Here is a 27299-nt window from a genome sequence, read left to right on the forward strand (position 1 = left end):
ACAGAGAGAGAGAGAGAGAGAGAGAGAGAGGCAGAGGGAGAAGCAGGCTCCACGCAGGGAGCCCGACGTGGGACTCGATCCCGGGTCTCCAGGATCACGCCCTGGGCTGAAGGTGGTGCTGAACTGCTGAGCCACCTGGGCTGCCCTTAAATGAACTTTTTTTTTTAAAGGAGCTTCCATACCCAGCGCGGAGCCCAACCCAAGGCTGGAACGCACACCGCTGAGATGGAGACGTGAGCTGAGATCAAGAGTCGGATGCTCAATCGACAGAGCCGCCCAGGCACCCTGAGCATCGAATGAATTATATTCCCACATCTCCTAGAACAGAAACGAGTGTACGGGAGATCAGCGATCGACAGTAGCCCTCGTCCCCCCAGCAGGCTCCCAGAAGGAGAGAAGGGCCCATGTGGGGGGAGCAGTTCTGAGAGCGGCTTCCCTGGAAGTAGTGTTGAGTCCGCTGTCGCCCCGAAGTACAAATGCAAATGCGCGTCCCCCACCAGCACTGGCCCCAGATTTAGGGGACCGTAGTGGTGGTAGGGTCACCCCGCTGGCCGTGCTTCAGGTACTCGCTCCAATTAGTGTCCCTTTCCCCGACCCGCAGGCTCGGTGGCCCAACCGACGGCGCCCGCCCCTGCGTGACCTCAGCGCCTCCGTGCTCCGTTTTCTTCATCTGTAAAAAGAGCATAATAACAGGATACACACCTCAGTGGGCTGATTCCGAGAATCGTGCGGGCCAAGCCCTTAGCGCCGGCTGGCCCGTGGGAAGAGCTTTCTGTTTTAGTTGGAGGAAGCGCCCAGGGTGTCTGGGGTGGCAAGAAGAGACCGTGAAGAATGACCTAGGACCAAGCCGAGAGACTTGGTTTACAAAGTAAGTGACCCGGGGCATCTGGGTGGCTCAGTCTCACATCGAGCCCCGCATTGGGCTCCCTGCTCAGTGGGGCTTCTGCTTCTCCCTCTGCCTCTGCCCCTCCTCCCTGCTCGAGCTCTCTCTCTCTCTCAAATTAATTGTTTTGCTTAAGTCTTAAAAAAAAAAAAAGAAAAAATCCCAACAAAGTACCTAACCTGGGTCTTACCCTGCGCTGGCTGCCGTAACGAAATCTCAGAGGCAGGGGCGCTGAAACAACCGAGATTAATTTTCTCACAGTCCTGGAGGCTGGAAGTCCTGGTCAAGGTTTGGTTTCTCCTGAAGCCCCTCTCCTTGGCTTACGGGTGGCCGCCCGAGGCCCCAGGCAGGCCACCCCAAGTGTACCGCAGCGGCAGTGGCGGACCGATTATCTTGAACTGAAGCTCCTTGGAAAGCGATCGGTGGCACAAGGACGCTCAGACCCTCCTCCGTCCCCTCGAGAGCAGGACACCAATCTCCCATGTGAAAAACACCCTCCCTGCACTAAGAGGCAAAAAGACATCCTCCTCGGGATCCCTGGGCGGCGCAGCGGTTTGGCGCCTGCCTTTGGCCCAGGGCGTGATCCTGGAGACCCGGGATCGAGTTCCACGTCGGGCTCTCGGTGCATGGAGCCTGCTTCTCCCTCTGCCTATGTCTCTGCCTCTCTCTCTCTCTCTGTGACTATCATAAATAAATAAAAATTAAAAAAGAAAAAGTAAAAAGACACAAAATTATTGAAAAAAAAAAGACATCCTCCTCACCAGAGTTAGGGACTTTTTTTTTTTTAATTCTTTTTTTTTTAAGATTTTATTTATTTATTCATGAGAGACACACAGAGAGAGAGAGAGAGGCAGAGACACAGGCAGAGGGAGAAGCAGGCTCCATGCAGGGAGCCCGATGTGGGACTCGATCCTGGGACCCCGGGGTCATGCCCTGGGCTGAAGGCAGGCGCCAAACTGCTGAGCCACCCAGGGATCCCCCAAGTGAGGGACTTTGAAGACAAGAAAACTGTAGAAACACTCCGTGCTGGGTTTTTTCCTAGTCTAGGGCCTCAGCCTAAATTTGCTCAGAATTCCGTGCTAATTAAAGCTCCCAAGCACCAGCTTCCTTTTATCCTGTCAATTCCTCACCCAGTTATCGTCCCTTTGTCTAAGAGGTATAAACACGGCCTGCCTCGGTCTTTGGGTCTCAATTTCACTATCGGGCCTCTGCACGTGTAAGAAAGCTTTGGTTTTCTCTCCTCTTACTGTATCTCCTATCAATTTAATTTTTAAATCAGCTAGTACAACCCAGGGGGGAAGGGGTAAGATCTCTCCCTCCCCTATAACTGGTGCAGTTGGCAGGATCCTTTAACCCGCTGGACACACTTGCCTTGAACACTGCCTCGGCCCCAGAGATCCCGGGACATGTGACATTCAGCCGACAAAAGGTGAGATTTCCGACCATCTGTCTGTGGGGTCCAGTGGATGGAGAATGGTGAGACTCTTGTTTTCCTCTCCCTGAATTTAGATTAGCAGGATAACATCTAGCAGAGCTAGTTGGGGCTTAGCCACTCTTGGTAAAAAAAAAATTGGGTACAGTACTCCTCGGTTACAGCTCCTCGCAGAGACAGCCCCGTTTTCCTTTGTCTTTGGTGTCGTTTGTCATAAAAAGGAATGGCCATAGGACAGAAGGCAGGTACAGACCCTGTAAGGCTGCTGCTCGGGCCCACCTCCCAGCCTGCTGAGTGCGTGGGGCTCATCAGACCTGCATCGATTTAGACAAACTTTGCTGTGGGTCCGCTCCGTAAAAACCGGATGAGGAGGGGCGCCTGGGTGGCTCAGTGGGTTAAGCATCCAACTCTTAGTTTTGGCTCAGATCATGCTCTCAGGGTCATGAGCTCGAGCCCCACATCAGGCTCTGTGCTGGATGTGGAACCTGCTTTTTCTCCCTCCCTTTCCCTCTGCCCCTCCCCACCCATCTGTCTGTCTGTCTGTCTCTCTCTCTCTCTCTCTCCCCCTCCCTCTCAAAAAAAAAAAAAAAAAGCAGATGAGGTTTCTCCTTTGGTCTTGTTCTGTGTCCTAAGAGCTTGGCTTTGCGACCAGCGAGAACATCCTCTCGGGTCTCTGTCATCCAGAGGGTACACTTACCCAAGGGCACCTCGGTGGCCGGTCACATAGGCCAGGGAGCTGAGACAGACAGTTACGAGCATCAGGGGCGTTTTGTCATGAGAGGTCTCAGCCCATCAGGGCCTTTGTCGTCTCACGTTTCGTTGCTTGTTAATGCTAGGAAGTCGCTATCCAGTAGCCCCCGTCTGGTGTCACAGATTAACGCCTCATGTCTTCCTGGGAGATGGGAGACACCTCTAAAATTATTTTATTTTATTTTATTTTTTAAATTTTTATTTATTTATGATAGTCACAGAGAGAGAGAGAGGCGCAGAGACACAGGCAGAGGGAGAAGCAGGCTCCATGCACCGGGAACCCGATGTGGGACTCGATCCCGGGTCTCCAGGATCGCGCCCTGGGCCAAAGGCAGGCGCCAAACCGCTGCGCCACCCAGGGATCCCTCTAAAATTATTTTAGACAGCTCTCATGCCAAGCAGTTGCCTTATTGGTATTCATGGGAAGATCAAATCGAAAGGAAAATACCCAAAAAACTATAACGGGAATCTCTTCATAAAATGAAAGAACAGAAGTCAGAAGAAAAAGCAAAACCCAAATCTGACATAAACCCTCTTCTTACACCTCCCTTTATCCCCAACTTCCCGCGCCTGGCCCTCCAAAAGGTCTATAGGCTTTTGTATCTCTGGGCCCCTGGTCTCGATCTCCCCTTTTCAAACCCAACCTCAGCTTCTCAATCAATTTCCTTAAACCCTAAAACCCCCACGTCCCCAGAAGAACCCTCAAAGAACCCGCTGCCAGTCTGAAGCTCCCTTGCCTTCCCGGCTTTGCAGAGAGCACTTGGGCCGGATCTCCAGGCTCTGGGAGTACAGGTTTCTTGTGCACATGCTGAATGTCAGGAAGTCAATCTCATAAGAGCACCAAGGAAGGGCAGTAAAGCTCGTTTTGCGGTGCCTCTTAATTCCTCATATTTTTCAGGGCTTTGTGATCAAGCTCTGCCAGTTTCAGACATTCCTATGCAATGTCCTTTACGGACCCTCACCGCCAAGAGTTCATGTCCTCTGGACAGCAGAGACCTGTTAGCTCCTCTCTCAGAGTATCTACCAAATTTGGAGAGGAATTAGAACGACCAATGCACAGCCCCACTCACAGAGAGCTTGACCGGCTTCCGGGGGAGTCCTTCCAGCCCATGACTGTAGGATGGCCCCCTGGAGAAACATCCCGTGCTGGGGACACATGGCCAGAGCCCTCCTCGCCCTCCCACGACTCCCCAGGAGCCGGCTCTCCCCGAGGCTGATATTTCAGGGTTAATAGGGCCACTAGAGGAGGGCTTTCCTCTCAAAGTTAATTGGTCTCAGGCTGAAATATACGCTCAGAAAGAAGGGGAAACACCCGAAAGCCTCTGTTGAACAGTTTGCACAAACTTTTCAAAAGCACGTTGCATTAAATCTGGAAGCCCCAGAACATAGAGATCTTCTCATTTCTGCTTTAATGGGAAATTTCCTCCCTGATATTCAAGACAAATCCACAATCACATCATGGGTTATACTGGACGACCGCTAAGGGTAATGGGGGCAGCTACCCAGTCCTTTGAAAAGAGCTTACCAAAAGCAACAGTTCTTGCTTTGCGTCTTGAATCTCTTTAAAGGCAAGAGCATGACTCGGAATAACTTGAAGTCCCCTCACAGACCTCCCTGTTTGCCTCCAGACAATTGCAGACATTGCAAAACAAAACAAAACGAAAACAAAAACAAAAACAAAAAACTGAGGACATTGGAAGAGAAATTGTCCCACACTTAAGAAAAGAGAAAGTCTAAAAAGCAATTCCCCTAAACCCCAGACCCACCCCCAAAAATGAGAGGGTCAGCCAATCTTAAGTCACACAGAGCCCATCATAAGACTTAAATAGAGGATCAGGAACCAGATTTCATAGCTGACATGGGTGTGACTTTCTCTAGCATTGATTCGGAGGATTTGTCTCCACCGGCCACCTCTGATCGATCATTCCAGGCTCTCATTCTCAGGGCGACCTATCCCATGGCCCAGACCTCAGCCTGGCCCAGTATCTATCTGTAAGCCTCCTCTCCCTCACCTGGCCTTTCTAGCACGCCACTGTTCACCTGCAAACCTTCTTGGTGGAGATCTGTTATGTAAATTTAATGCATCTATAAATCAGTGAGAAGGGTGTTCTTGTTTCTCATCAGACCAAGTCCCCATTTTCCTACTTTCTTCCTACTTCTGTTCCAAATTCCTCTAAAGAAGGTAAGACTTTTCAAGATGTCCCAATCAGGGCCACATGGCTAGTACAGTCAGTAGAGCATGGACTCTTGACCTCGGGGTTGTCAGTTGAGTGTAGAACTTACTTAAATTAAAAGGGGGGGGGCGGGGACGCCTGGGTGGCTCAGTGGTTAAGCTTCTGCCTTTGGCCCAGGGCATGATCCTGGGGTCCTGGGATCGAGTCCCACATCAGGCTCTCTTCATGGAGCCTGCTTCTCCCTCTGCCTGTGTCTCTGCCTCTCTCTCTCTCTTTCTCTGTGACTATCATAAATAAAATAAATAATAAATAAATAAGTAGATAGATAGATAGATAGATAGATAGATAGATAGATAGATAGATAAATAATTAAAAGGGGGGGGCACTTGGGCGGCTCAGTCAGTTGAGTGTCTGCCTTCAGCTCAGGGCATGATCTCAGGGTCCTGGGATCGAGTCCTACATTGGGCTCCCCGCTCAGCGAGGAACCTGCTTCTCCCTCTCCCTCTGCCTCCCCCCTCCACTTGTGTTCTCTCTCTTTCAAATAAATAAATAACATCTTTAAAAAAAAAAAAAAGCTCAAAGATGTCCCAATCAGTCTTTGGGTTACACATGCAAGTGAAGCTGGATTGTTATGAAGTGGGGAGTGTATGAACATTTCTTGGGAAAGAAAACATTTTGATTAGTGGCTCTGCACCCTCTTTCCAAAAATACAGGTGCAAGGAATTGAGCCTATAATAGACTCTCCTGCAACAGGGCAGCGTTGTCTCTACTCTCCCGCCCTGGAACACCCCAACCTTGCCAGTAAAGAAAGCAGGCAAATTTGACTTGGAGGGAGACCAAGTTTATGGATTCATGCAGGACCTGGGGGCAATAAGGTGTTTTGTGACACCTTAGTAGCTGCGGTCCCCAACACAGCTGATACATCATTCCTGATGAAGCAGCCTGGTTTACAGAAATAGACCTCTCCGGCTTTTTTTCAATCCCACTGAACCCTGATTCACAATTTTTCTTTTCTGCATTTATGTTTAGAGGGAGACAGTTAACCCAGATTCACATACCGCAACATACTGTGAATCTCCCTCAATGCTTTCCCAAGTCCTTAAAGCCGATCTAGACTCTATAACCCTTACTCAAGGTTCCACGCTGGTGCAATATGTTGATGACCTTTTACTCTGCACTCGAACTAAGCAGGGAGCTCTTCTGGATTCCCCCGTCCTCCTGCCGGCGCCAGCTGGACGAGGCCATGAAGCCCGTAGATCTAAACTCCAATGAGTGCCAACAACTGTTCTCTGCTTAGGACGTGAGAAGCTCACCCCAAAATGCCTTCGGTCAGTTCTGTCCACCCCTCTCCTCAAAACGAGAAAACAGTTCCAGAAATTTTTAGGGGTCACCAGCTACTGCCACCAGTGGATTCCTAATTTTGCAGTTTTTACCAAACCTTTGCTTGCTGTTCTCTCTGATGTCACCTTAGAGTCTATTTCCTGGATTCCAGAGGCATGAGTCTCCTTTGAAGCCTTCAAATTAGCTCCGTCCACACCCCGTGGCTCTTGGCGTAACTTAATTTTGACAAGCCCTTTCACTTACATTGCCATGACAATAATGGCATTGCTGTGGGCATTCTAGAACAAACTGCAGCCTCTCCGATATGGCCTATTAGCATATTTCTTATGCCAACTAGACCCTGTGGTATCACATATGTTCCTATGCTATGTGCAGTGGCTGAAGCTGCCACCTTGATTGACAAAGCCAAGGACCCCCCACCGCCTGTATGTTCCCTGTGCGGGCCTTGCTCTCTTGCAAGTTCATAGGACACAGGACCTCTCTACACGGCCTCAGACCACTTACGAACAGCCTCATTTCACTAACCCTTCCATCAGCTTCCATCAGGGTCGCTGGAGAGCCCCACTCTATTCCCCACGACTGCCTCACAACCACAGACATGGTCTCAAAGCCACTAGCGGACCTCTCAGACATCCCTCCAGACAATCCAGACGTACTTCTGTTTTGTGATAAATGAAATCTCCAAGGAAGCATAATAATTGGTTATGCTATAATTTCCCAGCATGAAACACTGGAGGCTCATTCTTTACTCACCCACAGCCCAAGTGGCTGAACCCCTAGCTCTTACTAGAGCCTGCACGTTGGCAGAAAGGAAAACGGCTATTTACACAGACTCTAAGTTGGCTTTGCTGTTGGCAAAATTTGGAAATCCCGGGGATTAACTTCTCCCACTGCTCGCGGGCATCTCGTTGCTGACCTACCACAAGCTATTCGCCCCCTTCTGAAACTGCCATGGTGCCCTGCTCAGCCCTACTAAGAAAACGCGCAGAGCTGCTAAGTATGCAGCCCTGAATGGACCTCCTCATCCTTTCTCCACCCAATTTCTGACTCTGCCTTCATCTGTGAGTGATATTATTCATTATGAGGCAAATGCCCCACAACCTGAGAAAGACACTCGGGCCCCAAAGGGTGCCAAACAATTATCCGACGGATTCCACCCCGGGCCAGAGGACTCACTGGCCCCTTTCCTTGTAACCCTTTGCCTTGTACTTACCTCCCGCCCAAAAGGACATACATGCAAACAGGGGGTAGTTAAGAAACTAAAAGACAATCGGTTTTGCCCTGGCATCCACAAAATTTCTGGCCAAATTATTTCCCAGTATGCTGCTTGTAAATGTCACCAGATTTCTGGAAAAAATCAGTTTACCCTTTTTGACCTACACTGTCCTTTTTGACGTATCAAATGGATTTTATAGATTTGTCCTCTGCATTGGGCTGTTCTCATTGCTTGATTATTGTCTGCAGGTGTAGCGGATAAATGGAATGCTATCCAACTGGATGTCCTGATGCCACCACAATGGTCAAGAATTTTTTTTTTAATTTTTTGTTGTTGTTTTGTTTTGTTTTTACTTATTTATAATAGTCACACAGAGAGAGAGAGAGAGAGAGAGAGAGGCAGAGACACAGGCAGAGGGAGAAGCAGGCTCCATGCACCAGGAGCCCGACGTGGGGTTCGATCCCGGGTCTCCAGGATCCCGCCCTGGGCCAAAGGCAGGCGCTAAACCGCTGCGCCACCCAGGGATCCCTGGTCAAGAATTTAATACCTGGGCAGCCCCGGTGGCTTAGTGGTTTAGCGCCGCCTTCAGCTCAGGGCCTGATCCTGGAGACCCGGGATCGAGTCCCACATCGGGCTCCCTGCATGGAGCCTGCTTCTCCCTCTGCCTGGGTCTCTGCCTCTTTGTCTCTCTCTGTGTGTCTCTAATAAATAAATAAAATGTTTTTTTAAAAAATAATTTAATACCTGAGATCATTCCTTGTTTTGGCATTCCTTTTTGGATTGAGTTGGACGAAGGAATACACTTTAGCAGAGATAAATCACTTTAATTACAAAAATTGGGGGTACTCATTAAAATTCCATACCCTAAAAAATTAAATAAAATAAAATTAAATTAAATTAAATTAAATTCCATACCCTATGTCAGCCTCAGTTATCAGAGCAAATGAAACATAAAAATCTACACATAAAAAGGAATTTAGGAAATATCTGTCAAGAAACCAGTCTTAAATGGCCAGAACCATTGTCCTTGGCCCTTATTAAGATCTGGGAATCTTCAAATAGGAGATATGACTTGACTTCTTTTGAAACAATGTTTGATGGTCCAATGCCCATGGACATCTCTAAACTTTTCATTTGGGGATTAAGTGAACAATCAGATTTCGTAGGTAATCATGTACAAGACTAGCTGGTACCCTTGCAGCATACCACTAAGAGGCAAAAGAGGCATGGCTTCCACCACCTGATGAGGCTTGTCACCCCTTCCCCTAGGGACCGGGTGCACATGAAGATCTTTAGAAGAAAACAGACTTTCACCTCGCTAGGAAGGACCCTCTGAGGCACTACTGACCACTTACACTACCATCAGAATAAAAGAAAAATCCTCCTGGATTCGTGCGAGCTGCACCAACATAGACCTAGATTATCCCCCTCAAGGCAACTGGGAGACAACTCTTACAGGTGACCTGAAAATAAGGATTTCCAGGGCCGAGTCCCAGGCCCCAGAAGCAGATCACATCACCATGGAGACAGTTTTTCCTAAGAGCACAGATCAAGAAACTTCTCCTTCATCTACCCTTCTCATCTTACAGACTCCATGATATTAAAAACAAAAAAAGAAACTTCCTTTTGAATACTTTTTCACATTTTAAGTCACTTAACAGAAGGCTGACTGGGGAGTACTGGTCTCCACCCATCTACCTTCCTCTGTAAGCCTATGAGATCTTTTCCAGCCTGCGTCTTGATCTTACTGACCTTCTCTTTTTCAGCAGGTCAGGCACAAACCAAATACTCCTTTATGCCAATTTACCAAAGCTGGCCACGTTAACTACGCAGTCCGATTGTCGGCTATGTCAACATTCAGATAATGCAAAGAACCTGACCCGATCTTCGTTGCTGCCCATGTGAATACCTGGGGTACTGAGCATGGAAGACAGATGGGCCACAGGTATGGAATCCACGACCAGGAGAATGCCACATAGCCTTCTCCCTGAAGAGTTATTTGGGCACCAGAAAACCTCTACAAAAGCTCAAGGACTAGCCCTTGTCAGAGTAAAAACAATAGCTGAAAATGATTCCCTTTGCTCTGAAGACAGACATGCCACCGGACTTCTCCTGGGAGACAAGCCAGGACTGTACTGCAACCAGACCCCGTGGCTTGATGCTGACAATGGCATCTTCAAACTTAGCAAGGAGATTAAAAATAACTAGCACAGACATTTGCCAAATCGCCAAATGTTTCTGCAGATCAGCGTTGTATGACGTGGGATATCACAACTGCCCCCCTCATTAGATTGCCCAATACCACAGACTATATTTGGGGGGATCAAAATTCGGGACTTACTTGGCAGGGTGACAACACTAAGCTTTCTTGCTGCCAGAACCAACCATAGGCCTCCTATATCAGCTATTTCTCAACCTGTTCTGTTCTCAGAGACTGACAGGACCACATGACAAATAGAGATAGATTGGTTGTTAACATTATCAGTAGCAAAGGTTTCCAGACTTTGTTTTTTTTTTTTTAATTTTTTTTATTTATTTATGATAGGCACACAGTGAGAGAGAGAGAGGCAGAGACACAGGCAGAGGGAGAAGCAGGCTCCATGCACCGGGAGCCCAATGTGGGATTCGATCCCGGGTCTCCAGGATCGCTCCCTGGGCCAAAGGCAGGCGCCAAACCGCTGCGCCACCCAGGGATCCCGGTTTCCAGACTTTGAAAGCTACAGGTCCTAATCTAACCTTGGCTATAAACCACGCTGGTCTTTTTTTAATTTCATGTGGCAAAGTACATAAAGTATTCCCACCTAAATGGTCAGGATGATGTGGACCTGGATGCCTGGCTCCTTCTTTCACTAAGCACTCCACCCTAAATGCCAGCTGAATTGCAAACTTGGGCTCCTTTGCTCAGAAAATTATGCCACATAAATATGCCCATCGAGGAATCAAGAAAACCCGCTGGGATGTCACAATTTCAAGTTCTATTCTGCATTAAAAGTCTTATTCCCAAATTTTAGAGATTACAGATTAGAAAAGGCAATCCTAAATCTCTCTCTGGTTGATGGAACAAGAGTTCAATACCACCGTGCAAACTTTGATGATACTCTAGTCAGGGGTTAATAGTTTAGCCTCCTATGGTTCTCCAGAATCGTCATGCCCTAGATTCACTGGCTGCACAGCAAGGAGAAGCCTGTGCAATAATCAGTGAAAAATGTTGCATCTGTATAAATCAAACAAGCCAAGTAATATGTGACTTAAATCTGTTACAAGAAAGAGTGAATATTTTTCACCAGGTAAAGGAAGCGTAGACATTATATTGGGGTGATCTGTTTCCAGAGCGGGGGACTGGTCTAGTGGGAGGCACAGAAATGTGCTCTGGTTGGTTCTTTCCTGCTGGTTCGTCCTCATTCTGATCTATGTTATTTTCTCTCTTTGTAGATCTCTTTAACACCCATTTAGTAACTCAATTTCTCCCTCCCCAGTCACCAGCTCAGCTTTTGGTATGTGAGCTTCCAGGGCAGTTTCAGAGTTGGGAACCGTAAGGCCCCAGGCAGGCCACCCCAAAATGTACCACAACAGCATATTGATTATCTTGAATTGAAGCTCTTTGGAAAACGATCAGTGGCACAAAGACACTCACACCCTCCTCCGTCCCCTAGAGAGCAGGACATCAATCTCCCACGTGAAAAACACCCTCTCTGTACTAAGAGGCAAAAAGACGATCTTTCTCACTAGAATTAGGGACTTTAAAGCCGAGAAAGCTATAGGAACAAACCATGCTGGGTTTTTTTTTTTTTTTTTTTTCCCTAATTTAGGGCCTTGGCCTAAATTTGCTTAGAATTCCTTGCTAATTAAAGCTCCCAAACACCTGTTTTCTTTATCCTGTCAATTCCTCACCAACTTATCGTCTCTTTGTCTAAAATGTATAAGAACAGCCTGCCTTGGTCATTGGGTCTCAATTTCATTATGGGCCTCTATGCACGTGTAACAAAATTTGATTTTCTCTCCTGTTAATCTGTCTCATATCAGTTTAATTCCTAAAGCAGCTAGAAGAACCCAAGAGTAATAAGGAGATTCCTTCCTCCCCTGCACCACCTTCTCCCTACAGCCTCACATGGTCTCTCCCCAGGATGCTTATATCCCTGGGGTCTCCTTGTGTGTCCAAATTTCCTCATTTTATAACACAAGTCAGACTGGATTAGGACCACCCTCACTGCCTCATTTTAAAGGTCCCATCTCCAAATATAATTGTGCTGCATGGTACTGGAATTAGGGCTCCAATATATGAGTTTAGGGGAAACACAGTTCAGCCCATAGCAAACTGTGCTTTTCCAAAATGTCAAGGTCATGAAAGTCAAAGAAAGGTAGAAGAGCAGAGTGTAGGAGCAAAAGAGGCATGACAACTAAGTTCCACGTGTTCCCTTGGCGGGGATCCCAGGCTAGAAAAAAGAAATATTTTTTTCTTTTGTTATAAAGGATTTTAGTGACACAGTTGGAAAAATCTGAATAAGGCCTGTAGATTATTACATGACAGCCTTGTATCAATATCAACTTCTTGATTTTGAAAAAAAAAAAAAAACCACTATAGGGGCATGTAGGTGACTCAGTTGGTTAAGCCTCGGCCTTTGGCTCAGGTCATGATCTCAAGGTCCTGGGGGTCAGCCCTGCACCGCTTCTCCCTTTCCCTCTTGCCCCTCCTCCCCACTCATGCTCTCTCTCTCTCAAATAAATAAAATATTTCTTAAAAATACTGTAGTTATGTGGTAGAAGTTCTTATTTTTAAAAACTGTACACGAAGTGTTTGGGACTATCGGGTAATTGGGCCTGTGACATAATTTCAGGAAAAAAAAGTACAAAGAGATGATGGATGGATGGATGGATGGATGGATGGATGGATGGATGGATGTAAGCAACTATAAAACATTAACACATGAGTGAAGAGTACACAGGAATTCTTAGTCCTGTTTTTAACAACTTTAATGTAAGTCTTTTCAGACCTACAGTTCACAAACTTTCAAGCCCTGAGCTGTGAAAACCTAAACAGTGGGTACCCACGCAGGGGCAGTATGTTGGGGGAAGGACAGGAGAGGAAGGACACCTCTCCAGCATCAGGGGGCCCAGCCGGGTAGATAATAGGACCCTCATTTTCAACCTGAGGACGTGGAGGCACAGAGGGCTTAACAACCCAGCCTGGAGTCACTCGAGCTCTGTGAGGGCAGCGCCCACTGCCAGGAGCCGCTCCCGGGCAGCGCAGCCTCCCTCACCTGCAGCAGCAGCCTTGGAGAAGGGCCAGTCCCCACAGGGAGGCAGTGGGGACGGGGGGCGGGGGGTGGGTCAGGGCTGGATTTCCAAACCTGTGGTTTTCCCTGTGTCCCAAACCTCAGGATTAGCCTCAGCCCCTTCCAGTCCTGCAGACGTTCGGCGCACAAGTAAGACGAAATAAAGAGCCAACGTGATCCGAACAAAGTGTTTTTATAAACTCATGGAAAAAGCCCTTATCAGAAAAGGTTTAGGCGGGAGGCGGGCGTGGGGGGTTGTGACAGATGCCTGGTCACTTCTGCAGGCTCCTGGCAAGCAGTGATCATTAGCAGATTTTGTTCTGGGTAGGCTCAGTGTCAGCTGCACATTATGGGATTTTATGGGATTTACACACAGAACTTTCCTACAAAGCAAGGTATTATAGGACGGATTAGGCAGTTCCAAGAGGCAAAGGCTCTGGCTCCCCGTCTTATTTGTTAGCAGATTTTTTTGAAGAGGCCCATGGTCAGGGGCTCCGTGGCCTCACACCAGAACTCCCGTATCCTGCTGGCTCTAAAACGATATACTTGTACATAAAGATCATCGGGTGGATTTTTCTTAACAGAAGCCCATTATAGACCGTTAGGAATATGTAGAAAGACCTAAAAAGGAGATGAAAACCACACGCGCCTACTATCATCCAGAGGCAGCCACTGTTGATGTCTTGATGTGCTCCTCTCTTGTTTCTGTGTGTGTGTGCACATGTGTGTGTGCGCGTGTGTGTGCACGCCGAGAGAGACAGGGAAAGACACAGGTCCAGAGCCAGGAGAGAGAGAAACAGAATATAAAACCGAGTTAAATTTGAATTCCATACCTGCCACTCATTGGCTCCATGACTTGACCAAGCTGCTTGACCTTCCTTTCCATAGACTTAAACGAGAAATACGGATCCTTCTCCAAAGGAGCCATTTTGATGAAAAGGGATTAAATTCAATGAAAGTGAGGCATTTAGAATACTGCCCGCCCGGCACACGGTAAATCCCGACCAAATGGTGACTAAATAAATACGAATATGTACTTTCAGCTTTTTCTTTCCAAACACGGGATCATGCTGGTGAGATAAATGTGTATCCTAACACTTTGAGGGTTTTACTGCCCTAACTGTGGGAAAACGGACTTCTCTTCCCAGGGAGATTAAAAATAAAAAAGTATAAAATTCCCAATTATGCCCTGCTCCTTAGGCGAACTGTAACACGTAGTGTATTGTCAATATTGAGCGTCTGATTTGCGGGGGAGGGTGTCATTCTTTTCCTTCAAAACTGACGTCCCAGCATAAGCTCAACAAGCACCTGACTGAGGCTTCAGAGTCACAAAGTCCAGAAGATCAGATTTTTCCATGTGCTTTAGCGACACCACCCAAAACTGCACAACTTGGACTAGTTGCTCCCCGTATGTGGGCTTCAGCTTCTTCATTTGTTGAATGGGGACAGAGCCCCAGCAGCCAGTGGCCGTGATGGTTCAGGAAGATAATCCACACGAAGCACAGGACCTGGCGTCTAATAGGTGCTCAGGAAAATGTAAAATAATAATGATTATTATTAATTTTCCTATATTTAAGACACATAATCTTATCATGAATATACATGCTTCAATTTGTCTATTTCTCTACTCGTATTTTATTTTATTTTATTTTATTTTTTTCTAAGATTTTATTTGTTTATTCGTGAAAGACACAGAGAGAGAGAGAGAGAGAGGCGGAGACACAGGCAGAGGGAGAAACAGGCTCTGTGTGGGGAGCCCGATGTGGGACTCGATCCCAGGACCCCGGGGTCACGCCCTGAGCTGAAGGCAGACATTCAACCACTGAGCCACCCAGGCGTCCCCCATCTACTCGTATTTTACAAATTGGTTAGGGCAACATGCAAAAAGACACTGAAGTAATTGCCCAAACAGGGGCTTTTCGAGGAATAGAACCAGAGCTGGTAGGAGGGAGCCCGGCGTCCCCGCCCGCTGAGCGACAGCAGGCCAGGTGCCACAAAGGAAACAGGAGTCTGGAATACCTGGGATGCACATGCAGAGCCAAGGGGACCGGGAGACTGGGCTCTCTTGGTCATCATAATAAACAGCACTCTCATAATAGATGGCAGAGATGCCATAAATCTTAGGGGAGGCCCCTAAGATGAGCGGCAACAAAGGGGAGGCCCTGGGATGGCAAGTCAGGCCCCGAGAGGCCTACCTCCTGCTTGAGAACTTACAAGTGGCAACATTTGGGGATCTCAGGGTCCCCATATGTTAGAACTAAATGAGATATTGCATTTGAGCATCTACAGATAGCACCCGGGGGGCGGTGAGCATTCAATAAATGTTCACTAGTTGTGGGGCCTTAAATCCACCCTAGACTCTCACGTCTTACTGCTTTTTTTTTTTTTTTAACTTCTCAATACATTCAGTGTCCCTAGTGATTTTCCACCTCTTAGAGCGGACGTCAATGCGGGCCAGGCCCTGCGATCCATTTCCAGAAAAAGGGCAAGAAAACAGAGCCTGCTCTTCGGAGGTTCGCACTTCGTGTATTTCTTAGGTCTTTTTTTTTTTTTTTTTTTTTTTTTTTATTTCTTAGGTCTTGATGGTGGTCGTGGTCGTCTAGGGCAGAAACGGGCAAACGACGGTCCACAAGGCAAGCCCGGCCCAAGCCGTTTTGTGTAAGGCCTGCAGGTCGAAGAATGGTTCTTAGGTTTTTTGAGTGTTTGGAAAGTAATCAAGGCAAGAATGATATTTCGCCATCTGTGAATTCTATGAAATTCACATTTCCGTGTCCATAAATAAAGTTTTGTTGGCGCACATCCACGGTCATTCGAGAAGGCTCATCTTTAGGGCTTTACGTGTCGTCTGTTCACATACTGTCTGTCGCTACCACAGCAGAGTCCACTTGTTGCAGCAGAGGCCGTCTCTACCGGAAAGGGCTGCGGCCTCCTGGCCCAGCGTAAGGGTGGGGCACCTCTATGGCCCCAGCTCCAGGCCCGTCCTAGTGCCAGGGAAGGCTTCGTGCACCCTGCCGCTCAGATAGCCCCTCCTTACCCCCCCATGGTGACCCTGTCACCCAGGCTCTCCCTCTGCCCACCCCACCCCTGAGAGTGAGGTCCTTAAGGACGTGTTGCCAGGACAAAGGAAAAGAACACCCACTGAGCATCTTCTCTCTGCCGGGTACCAAGCCCCCCAAAGACGTCCTCTCCGTAGGTGGTCACAGTTCCATGCTGGGGACGGGAACACAGAGGCTCAGAAAGGCAAACGGCCCGCCCCGCTCACACAGTGACTAAGCAGGCAGGGCTCGGATCCGAAGTCAGGATCATGCCAACCCCAGGGCCACCCTCCCACCAGTACTCTGCGCCCTGATTTAGGATTGTGGGACCCACCCGGAGGCAGGCGGCAGGTGACAGCCACTGGGTGCCCTCCTGGCCTCCACCCAGGATTTCTCGGGTTCACCCCCACCCCAGCCGCCCCGCCAGCCCATCTGTGTTCCTGCCACGTCTCCGGCCTCGGCGGTGGCCCGCGTTCCCACCCAGCCCCGGCAGCCAGAGGAAACCCAGTGGCCCCAGCACCCACGTCCACTCACACGGAGCCCAAGGAACCCCCTGGGGAAACCTGCCAGCACCAGCAGACCCCGGCCAGAGAGGAAGGACGGGCAGGTGTCGTTCCGTGGGAACACTCCCCTGGCCAAGGGGGCTGTTTTCCATGCACAAGAGAAGCCCTTCTATCTGCTTTGGGTTTGGGGTTTTGGTTTTATGTACGCACCCAGTCCTCCCAAGGGGAAGGGGCCCACCTGGTAGATGCTCTATGGGGGCGGTGGTTACTGGGTTTCTGAAGTCTCCAGCCTTGGCAGACCAAGCGTCCCCTCCCCACGGGGGTTTTCCTCTGTCCCAAGCCCGTTTCCCCCTCTGTCCCCCCCTGCCCACCCCATCTTCTGTGGCTCCTCGGGCGCCAACCCTGCAGGGTACCAGCCCTCCAGGCCGCCCACCCTGAGCTCCAGGAACCGGCCTCCGCTGCACCTCGAGGTTCTCCAAATCCTGCCTCTCCCTCCCCACCGCCAGCTTGTCCCGCTCAGGGCAAAGTCACCCCTGGTCACACGAGGCTGTGCATGTGTGTGCGTGTGCCCACGCGTGTCAGCCCCCAAGTGATCACCGTTAAAATCCTGCTCAACCGCAGGGCCCCTCGGAGGAGGGAAGGCACCTCCCGGGAGGTCCCCGAGCTGGTGTTCACGGCAGCAGAGCCTCCGTGTCGCTGCCCAGCTGCCTCTGGCCCGACGCCTGCAGCCTCCCCACGCAGCCTCCCCCTGGCTCTGGTCCCCGCAGCCACTGCCGGTCCCTGCAGGTCCTCAGGACCCCGCCCCAGGAGCATCTCACCTCTGCTCCTGTCACACTGGACATGAAACTCCCAGTTTTCCTCTTGGCCCCCAGAACCCAACCTCACCCCTCTCGAGCTTCGATGTGCATGTAAAGCACCTGGGGGTCACATTCTAGAAACTTCAGGAGGCCAGGGCGGGGCTTGGGCGATGCTGACACCGCTGGTCCAAGGCCACACTGAGCCGCAGACCCCAGGGGAGCTAGCCCCACCCCCCCTCCCCCCTCCTCCCCACCCGCCCCTTCTGGCTCCTCCTGCACACCCAGCACTGTCCTGCCTGGGGACTCCCAGTTCCTCCCCTGTGCTCCCTCACCCGGATTTCTGTGGTCTCGCTTCCCCTCCATTCAGGTCTCTGCCCCAGAGAGGCCTTCCCGGGCCACCCCCTCAGGCAGCTGTTCAACCACCGCCATCACTCAGCCCCTGCCCGCCCTCATCCCTCTGTCCCCACCCCTGCCCGTCTCCTTCCTGGTGCTCTTCGCCTCCCGACCAGGCGGTGATGCCCACCCCGGACCTTGCTATCCTCGCTGCTGTCTCTCCAACATCTAGAACGGGGCTTGGCACATAGTAACTGCTCAATAAACAGCTGGTGGATGAATGAATGAATGAATGAATGAATATCATTTGCAAACTTCCCCTACCTCCACTCCTAAGGCTTGGCATTAGTGACTCAGTTTGGGGATGGGGGACAGCGGGCCCCACGTCATGGCAAAGCGCGCACCTTAACAAGGATGGATTCCGACACGGTGACAGCAGAGCATCCAGCCCCTGGGGGCCCAGGGCCACCGCGGGGGTCGCACGGCCATCCCGCTCGTCTAGCCTCTACCCTGAGAAGCTCCCCGACACTGTGACTGTCAGATGTGGGACGGGTCACAGCGCAGTGTGAGTGTGCTGGGAGCGAGGACACTGGGGGCAAGCGAGGGGACCCCGGGCCAGCACTGGCGGAGGCGAGGACGCCGGGGACCCAGGGAACAGCCAGGAGGAGTTTCCTGGGGGGAAAACAAAAACAAAAAACAAAAAAGAATAGGAGCTAAAGGAAAGATCACAAGACAAATAGGAGTTTCCTTGGCCCGCAGGGAAGGGTCCCAGGGCGTGTGTGGCGGGGGGTGCGGGTGGACGGCCGGGGAAGCGTCCCCTGGAGAGCTGCTCCAGAAGCCCTGCTCCAGGGCGGGCGGGATCCCCGCAAACCCTGAGCCTGTGGGGCCCCCCTGGCTCCTCAGCAGGGATGGAGGGGCCTGATAGGCAGGGGCCACCCGGCCACAGACACAAGAGCACTCGCTGCGCCCCTGGCCGGTGATCTTGTCGTGTCGCATCCTGATCCACTCTTTGCAGCTGAGGGCACCTGGAGAGGAGGGGCTGGGAGCGGGGATGTGATCCGGGGCTGCCGGGCTCTGCTGGCTCTGCTGGCCTCGGCGTCAGGGGCAGCCAGATGGGGGACCCCCCACGGCGGGGGTCGGGAGAGCGGACCAGACCAAGCACCCCCGAGTGAGGCCCCCAGCCTGTCCTCCCCAAGCGCAGGGAACGGGAGGGCTTGCCCAGGGGCGGCCAGCAAGGGAACCTTCCAGCAGGCGCCGCAGACAGGCAGCCCGGGCAGTTCTCAGACGCTGGGTGCCCAGCAACCCCCTGCCCGGCCTCTGTGCACCCCCGTCCCGTATGCAGCCTGGAATCTGTATTTTCACAAGCGCCCCAGGTGATCCTACGCGGTCTCCGCGGGGATAAAGGAGACAGACCAGGGCTCGGGTCCCATCTCCATCTCAGCCGGGTGGTCTTGGGTGACTTTCTTAACTTCTCTGAGCTTCATAAATAAAAGGCAAGGTTTGATGCCCGTTTGTCTTTCCAGTCTCAGCCAAGATGGTGATAAGCAACATGCCATGAACGTTCGTGGGCTTGGCACTGGGGCCGAAATAGTAGGTAAAGACTAGGGGACCCAGAGGGGGACGGAGACAGTTACAGGCCGGTGGCCTATCCAAGGCCTGCTAGTCTCAGGGGAGGCTCTCCTGGGGGCCCCCCCTAACCCTGGCGCCCCCCCCCACCCCCCCTCCGGCTCCGGGCTGGAAGGCAGCTCCAGAACTGCCCTGCTGGGTCCTCGCACCTCCCAGGCCCGCCCCGCGCCAGGAGAGCTGAGTCATGGAAAAAGTTAGTTCTCCAGGCTACAGCTCACCCCCACTCCATCAAACCCACAAAGGCTCCTTTCACGGGTTTTTTTTTTGGTTGGGGGGAGGGGGTGCGGCTGGCTGTGGGGCCCTCTCCCTGCACTGGGATGTGAAATTTCAAACTTGGGCCTGGAGTTAAGTCCCCCACCCCTTGCCCCCAAGGAAGCTTAGGGAGGAGAGGTAGCGAGAGCAAAAGACAGGACGATGGGAGGCAGGAGGGGCATCCTGTCCCATGCGGTTCCCACTAAAGCCAAGCCACTGGGACCCTCTGGACACCCTGCAGCGCAGAGCCCCCTCAACCTCGTCTTTTTGGGACCTGTCTGTGGGGGGTCCGCCCAGGAGGCGGCAAACAGCACCCCTCTGGGCAGCTGATGAAGCAGCCTGAAGCCCACAGGGATGGCAGGCCCACAAAACCCACATCCTGAAGGTAAACCGAGTAGGAAAAAGGTGTCTGCTTCCCAGCCAGAAGCCATCCCCACCCCTTTCAGGGCTGCCTGACTTATTCCTTTTTATTCTGCTTCCCCCCCAAAGCTGCTGGCTGGGAGAGGGAGGGGCCCCCCCTTGTGGCCTCCCGTGAGTCACCTGGATATGCTGTGCCTCTGTTTCCTTCTGCGTTAAATGGGTGTGATGGTCCCACCTCTGCAGGCAGTGTCATTTCCTTTATTTATTCTTTAAAGATTTTAATTTATTCATTAGACAGAGAAAAGGAGAAACAGAGAGCGCACAGCAGGATGAGTGACAGGGGGAGGGAGAGGGAGAGGCAGTCTCCCCTTGGAGCGGGGAGTCCGACGTGGGGCAAAACCCCAGAACCCGGCTCAGGACCTGAGCTGAAGGCAGACGTGCAACCACCCACCCAGCCTGCCAGGTGCCCCTCTTTTATTTTTATTTTTTTAAGATTTTATTTATTTATTTGAGAGAGAGAGAGAGAGAAAGAGAACACAAGCACGAGGGGAGGGATAGAGGCAGAGGGAGAGGCAGGCTCCCTCCCTGAGCAGGGAGCCCGACTGGGGACTCGATCCCCGAACCCCGAGATCATAACCTGAGCCAAAGGCAGACACTTACCCGACTGAGCCCCCCAGGCGCCCCCCAGGCGCCCCTAGCCGTCTCATTTCTTAAATCAGAATAATGTGTAACACTACCCTGAAGGCCCGCTGCCTGCTCTGCAACCCAAAGACACACGCAGGGGACACGTAAGCAGGACCCACGGGTCCCCCAGCGGCTCTGGCGTCAGCACGGGGCGGGTAGCAGGTTGGGCACCAGGGGACACAGGCAAACGTGCCACTGTGCTTACGAGGGGCTTAATGCATGTGCCGAGGTGGGGCTAGATGACCTTCTCGGCCCGGGAGGCTTGGGGTGTTGCCCCCACGCGGGAGAAAGGTCTGGAAGGGAAAGGAGAGCTGGTGAGCGAGCAGGGACCGACGAGGCAGCGGCGGGGGCGGCCTGGAGGCGCAGTGTCCCGGGCAGGCCACTAGGCGGCTCCGAGGATAACAGATGACAGATGACAACAGGCTGCGGGCGTTCCCGCTCCAGGCTCCCCGGCTCCGGAGCAGGCCCGCGGACACCAGGCGCGGCTGGGACCAAGGGGCCGGGCTCTCTCAGGTTGGGGTTCTTCTCCATTTTTAGAGGACTCCAAGGTGGGAGGGGACAGGCACTTTGACAGAGTCCTGCCTTTAGCCAGGGCCTGGGGGTGAGGATGGCATCGGCCTGCCCTCTGGTCCGCGTCTGGGGGGCTGAATGGAGACAGGAGGGAGCCCCCGTCCGACCTCTCTCCTGCGAGCAAGCGGGGTGCGGTGGGAGGGGAAATCGGGTCCGTCTTTGAATCCCTCCTTCCTGTCGCTTCTGGCTGCGGCACCAGGGAAATGGAGATAGGAATGTCCCCACTGCAAGGTCAGTGGGAGGCTTTGGATGTCAGAACCTAAGCCGTCCACGAAGGAGGACCGTCCTCCAACCCCGCCCTGCCGGTGGCTCTCCAGATGCTGCGTCTCCCAACTCACCCGGAAGGGAGCCTCACCTGCAGAGCTCCTCCCCAGAGCTAGAGGCTTTGTGGCCCGGGTAATCCCCAGCCCCCCCTCAGCCCCAAGTCAGCTTCTCTGAAAGCCACGCTCTCCCCCTGATCCTCAGCAGAACTACCAGGTGGGGCCCCGAAGCGCCTGGTCCCCGCGCCCTGCGCCCCGGTCTCCGGGCCCACCCAGCCCCGCTGAATCAGACCGCCTGGGGGTGAGGCCCGAGCAAGCCTGGCGCGGGGGGCGGGGGGCGGGGGGCGGGGGGGGGGGGGGTAACTGCTGCCCCAGATCACAGAGGAGTTCCCTGCCCACCCTCCTCCTCCCTCCTCCTCCTGGCCCGGATGGTCGGGGGCAGTGGGAGGCAAGTCCCATCAGCACTTTAAACCGAGGCTGCTTTTTTGTGACTCACCTCCCAGACTTCCTGCAACAGGCATCTCTAAATAGCAGGGTCCCACCCTCTGGCACAGCAGACGTTCTCCCCCGGGGGGGGGGGGGGGGGGGGGGGGCGGGGAGGGCGGGAGGTGGCAAGGTGGGTGCCAGGCTAGGGCAGCCCAAGGGGGACCCAAGGACAGAAGACGCGCGGCCTGCGCAGCTCAGGGGGCGCCCTGGTAGGACATCCTGTTTACAGGCTTTTGTTATTAAAGGAATTGCTGTCAATCAAGGTAATTCTAACCCTAGATGAGCAATAAATATGCTCCCAGCTAATCTTATGGGGATTTTATTGGCACCTTGGGGGCAGAGGTTCCTTTACCCTGCTCACCCCCGCCTCTCAATGCAAAACCCTGCTCCCCAGCTGATGCCCCCACCTCCCTCTCCGACCCTCCCCAGCCACGAGACTAAGAAGTGAAGACAGAAGGCGTCCGGGCACCGGGCGAGGGCGGCTTCCCGGGGCTACCTGGAGGCAGGGGGTGGCCAGAGAGCCTGACATAACCCCGGGTCGACCTGGCGGGATCAAGGCGGGCCTGCCCCCGGCCCCCCGGCCCCCCGGGCCCCCGGCCCCCGAGGAATGGCTCCGGGAGGGAGCCGGTCTGCAGGAGTCGGTCCCAGCGTGCTCCAGGGGCCCGGCCGGCAAGTCCCGGCGCGCGGAGACAGGGCAGCGGCCCGGCCGAGCGCCAGCCGCGGCGCCCCGTGTGCGCGCCCGGGAGCGCGCGTCGCGCACTGCGCAGGGGGAGGGGAGGCCGCGGCCGCCGCTCGCGGGCGCGGTAGTGAAGCCTCCCAACAACTTTAACTGTCAATCAGACTTAATGGGGTATTAAAAAATGGGGGGGCGGGCGGGGGGGTGGAAAGGGCAGCCCTCCCGCTCCGCGCCGCTGCGGCCCGGGGCGCGAATGAATAAGGCGGCGCTGCCGAGGGCGCCCGAGCCACACGCGCGGCGCACCCGGGCCCTCTCCAAGTTGGAAAGGACAAAAAGAAGGCAATAAATGCTAACGAGGCCGGGAAAGGGCGCCGGATCGAGCGGCCAGCCCCGGGGCTCCGCCGGCAGCGGGAGGCCGAGAGCCGGAGGCACCGCGAGCGCGCGCGGGGGCGAGGCGCGCGCGGAGGGAAACTGACACCCGGACCCCCCGCTCCTCGCGCGCGCTGCCGGCCCCGGGTCGCGGTCGGGCAATTTGCAGAATAGCAATGGGTCGGGAGACCTCCGCGGGCTGAAACTGGGAGCTCCGCGCACGCCCCCCGCCCACCAGCACCAGCACCACCAGCACCACCAGCACCACCAGCACCAGCACCACTTTTTCTCTATTTTTTTTCCTGGAGAAGGGGGGGGGGGGCGCGCTACAATTTGGAACCTTTTTTTTTTTTTCTTTTTTTCTTTCTTTTTTTTTTTTTTTTTTTTTTTCAAATCTTGCACTTTGAAACCTCGGGACTGTAGCAGGGTGCGCGCGTGCGGTTGGTGCCTCCCCCCCCGCCCCCCCACCCCCCCACCCCCACCCCCACCCCCGCCGCTGCCTAAACTCCTCTGCGAGCCTGTAAACATTTACCTGCGAATTCCCCAGCCCCGGCGGCTGCTGGGGCAAGAGGCTTCTTGTTAGAACTTTCCACCTCCGGCTTCCCCTCCAGCCCTCTCTGGCTGTCCCGACCTCCGCAGACGCTTTTGCTCCTCCCGAGCAGAATTTATCCTTGTTTTGTTTTGTTTTGTTTTTCTTCTTTTTTTTTCTTTTTTTTTTTTTAACCCTCACCCCCTGTGTTTTGCATTTGGGGAGGGGAGGAAGAGGTGGTTTCCAAGAGTGACCAAGGTGGGACGCCTCTCCGACCCTTAATTTGGGTTATTTATTATTATTGTTTGCGGTGTTTTCTTTTTTCTTTTTTTTTTTTTTGATTGCTGTGTTGCTGGTCCGGGGAGTTCCGCCGCGCCCCCTCCCCTGCGCCCTCACCCCCACCCCTCCCCGCCCCCCCGGCCCGGCTCCGCGGCGCGGAGGATGGTGTGGAAATGGCTGGGCGCGTTGGTGGGGTTCCCTCTGCAGATCATCTACCTGGTGGCCAAAGCCGCCGTGGGGCTGGTGCTGCCCGCCAAGCTGCGGGACCTGTCACGGGAGAACGTGCTCATCACCGGCGGCGGGAGAGGCATCGGGCGCCAGCTCGCCCGCGAGTTCGCAGAACGCGGCGCCAGGAAGGTACGGGCCCCGCGCGGCGTGGGGAGGGCGCGCAGGTCGGGGGGCGCGCGGGCCGGGGACGCCCACCTGCAGCCGCGCCGGGACCCGCGCCCCCGAGCTCGGCACTGTCACCTTGCAAAGGTCCCGGGCTCCCAACTGTCTTCCTTGGGCAGGTCCGGAGCTGCTCCGCTCCCGTGGCATCGGCGCCCCTCCGCCCACCCCCATGCACACCCCGAAACCGAGGACGCCCTCCCATTACCCCCGCACTCCGCCCGCCCCCCTCCCTCCCCGAGGAAGGTGCTGCGTGTCCCCCGGCGCCCTCCCCTCGGTGCCGCCACCCCGGGGAGTGCAGGGTGTGTGCGCTCCTGGGTAGAGCTGGGAGCCGCCTGCTTGCTGGCTCCGGGTTTTCCTTGGCAACCCGCTTCCCAGCCCCAACCCGGGCGGCTGCAGCTCCCCAGGCAGCGAGCCGGGGGGATACTTGCTTCGGGTCTGAAAGGGGGGAGAAGAGGTCTCGCTCGCCTGTGCAGCCGGGCCTGACAAGCACTCCCACGCCCAGGTGTTTGGAAAATCTAGAAAGAGGGGGACAGTAGCTGACACAGAGTCCTTGTTCTCACCTTCAACCCTGCCCCCTCCCCTCCCCCAGATGCAGCCCCAGAGGGGTTCCCTCCCCATTAAATGAGGAGGTGGCACTGCGCGGGGAGGGCCCCCTCGCCCAAGGGCTGCCCTTCGCTCTGGGGCGGTTGCAGCATCTCTTCCTCTGGTTTTCCCAGACCTGGTGCCTGCGAGTGGGGAGGGTGAGCCGGCTGTCACCCAACTCTGACCCAAGCCAGGCTGACTCACCCAGTGACTAGAGCAAAGGAGAGAGAGAGAGAGAGAGAGAGGTTGGAGGCTGGCAGGCGGGACTGTCTCCAGCCGGCCCTGCGAGGAGGAAGAGCAAAAACAGGGAATTAGTTTGAAACTTCAACTGTGGAAGAACGAGGGGGTTGGGGGGGTGAAAGGGCCAGCAGAGCCAGCTGATCTGACACGGAGCCACATACCTAGGGGATTAAGTAAATATGTACTGTAGAAAACCAAACCTGCATGTAATTCCAGGTTGCTTTTGTTTTGTTAAATACTGCCCTGAGATTTACAATTCCTCCGGGGTGGCTCCGGCTGGGACTGAACTTTGGAGTCCGAACTATCAGCCAGAGCCGATGGCTCCTTAACTCTTCCCCTGCCGGGCGGCGTGGGGGAGGGGCAGCCTGCGGCCGAGCGGGCGGCGGTTGGCTGTCCCCGGCTCCCGCTTCTCCTTGGGTGGTTTGGACAGCTGCTTGACCTTGCAGTTGGAAGGGTAGTTCGGAAGTGTTTTTAACCCTTGGACACACCGAAAAAGGAGAAGTGAGAGTTGTTTCATTTTCCTGGGGTGAGGCCCGTCGGAGGGTTCCCCAGAGCCCTGGGTTGGGGGGAGCAGGATGGCACACGGAGGTGTCCTTGTGGGGGTATGTGGGGTGTGGGACGCTCGGTGTGATTGTCATTCCTTAGCTGTCTGCATCCCGCAGAAACTTTCTTCGGACTCTTCCAGCTGGCCCAAGTCCTGGTCTCTTTTACTGCTTTTGTAACTGGCTGCAGTAGGCTTGCGAAGAACTCTTTTAGTCAATCTGGAAAAACTTGACTGACTATAAACAATCCTAAATTAAAGAAGTATATGGCATTGGCGGCGGCGGCGGGGGCGGTGGGGGGGGGGTGTTGGTGACTCGTAAAACAGTGCAGAGTGGCACCCTGCAAGTTCATGCACCGGGGGACCGTGTCCCACCTTACTAGGAATGGACATCCTCTTCCAGGGAATAAACTCAGGGCCGGTTAGAAATATGTCTTAAATTGGTATCCGGCCACCGGGAACGGGATCCATGGGGGCCTGTGAAACTTGCAGTGCCATTCATGCTGGGGTTAGTCATCAGCCCTCAGGATGAACCAGAGTGCTCCCTCTAACTCGTAACTGTCTGACCAATTACTAAAGCTACTTTTTAATGAGCCCTCTACTTGCTGCCATGGTGGGGAATTTGGAATCTGTCTGAGTCCATCTGGGGCCAGTGAGAAGGCCCCGGGACAATCCCGAGCCAGGAGAGTTTGGGGGCCCACTGGGCTTGGGACAGAGGGCCGGGTGTTGTGGTGGGGACTTTCCAGGAGCCCACTGAGTGGGTTGTGGGTTTCGGGGTGGTCCTGGAGCCACTGCAGAGAGCCAGGGAGGGTGGCACCAGCCACAGCCTGATTCACAGATGACTGTCCTTCCCTTCACCTCGGCGGAAGGAGAGGCTGCAACTGACAGCCCTTCCAACCTGGATTTGGGGCGGATTGGATCTGGAGGGGGAAGGTCCCCAAAAGGGAAAGAAGGAAGGAAGACCATAGCCTCTGCCAACAGGTGGCATATCCCAGAGGGAAATTCGTTTACCTTTGGGAAAGAGTGACAACCCAGTTTCCCGTAATGATCTTTGGCAATATGTGCCGGTGGTGAGGCGGTGGTGTAGTGTGCTTTAGGCTGCAAAGGTGACCCAAGGGAGGGTTTTTCTTAAAGGGACACAAAGGCTCCGGGAGCTAGAAAGCTCCCCACCTGGAGACATCTGTCCCTACCCACAACTCACGGGGGTCAACAGAGGTAGGGCTGGCCATGGTTAGGGGCTCCAGGCGGAAGGGTCCTGCTCTGTTATTCCCACTAGACTCCTTTTTCTTATTTTCTGTGCTCCCTGGAATTCCTCCCATGAAAGCAATCACAGAGCTTGGGCCCATCCCTCTTCCCCTCAAGGCTCCTGGCTAGCTAGTCAGCCTGCACAGCCTCCAAAGTCTTTGACCTTGACAGGGTTATTGGCAGGGGCCCCTGGGAGGAGGAGAAGTGGACTATTTGTTTGGAAGTATTTGCAGTGGCTGTTCCAGCTTTGGCACCAACATGAGGCAAATGGCTAGATTAAAGTCCTGGGCTGTGACTGCAGGCCCGTGGAGGCAGGCAGGGGCAACAGATGGGGGCCCAGTCCAAACATTTTAAGGAAGGGTCCAGCTGGGACTCGGGGGGCCATTCATTTCAGGGGGATAATATGAGAGCTGGCTCAGAGTTGCCTCTGCTTTGCTGTTACTGAATTTGCATTATGTGGGTCGATAGCCTTG

General features: G+C 53.6%; 1 protein-coding gene and 1 long non-coding RNA gene across 6 annotated transcripts in view; one reads left to right on the top strand and one right to left on the bottom strand.

The window, feature by feature from the left end:
- On the bottom strand, window positions 1-25478 carry LOC140634419 (uncharacterized). Of its 3 annotated transcripts, none has more exons than XR_012031928.1 (5): window positions 25241-25478; window positions 25005-25082; window positions 24647-24733; window positions 23553-24095; window positions 1-670 (listed from the first exon to the last, which is right to left on the bottom strand). It is a non-coding gene; the product is annotated as an uncharacterized lncRNA (long non-coding RNA). The 3 variants fall into 3 exon arrangements; XR_012031927.1 differs by lacking the exon at window positions 1-670 and adding an exon at window positions 13249-14594; XR_012031926.1 differs by lacking the exon at window positions 1-670 and adding an exon at window positions 13249-14584 and having other exon boundaries at window positions 25241-25476.
- Window positions 21057-27299, top strand: part of DHRS3 (dehydrogenase/reductase 3) — a 38609-nt gene continuing 32366 nt past the window's right edge. Inside the window, exon 1 of one of the 3 annotated variants that reach the window (XM_072828301.1) lies at window positions 21057-21172. In XM_072828301.1, coding sequence (XP_072684402.1) covers window positions 21065-21172 — 108 coding nt within the window. In that variant the 5' untranslated portion in view covers window positions 21057-21064. Of the gene's footprint in view, window positions 21173-22109; window positions 22239-23366; window positions 24186-27299 lie in introns of those variants that run through there. The other 2 variants (XM_072828302.1, XM_072828300.1) reach the window with 2 other exon arrangements.

Source organism: Canis lupus, chromosome 5, assembly GCF_048164855.1.
Source record: "Canis lupus baileyi chromosome 5, mCanLup2.hap1, whole genome shotgun sequence".
Classification (NCBI taxonomy): Eukaryota; Metazoa; Chordata; class Mammalia; order Carnivora; family Canidae; genus Canis; species Canis lupus.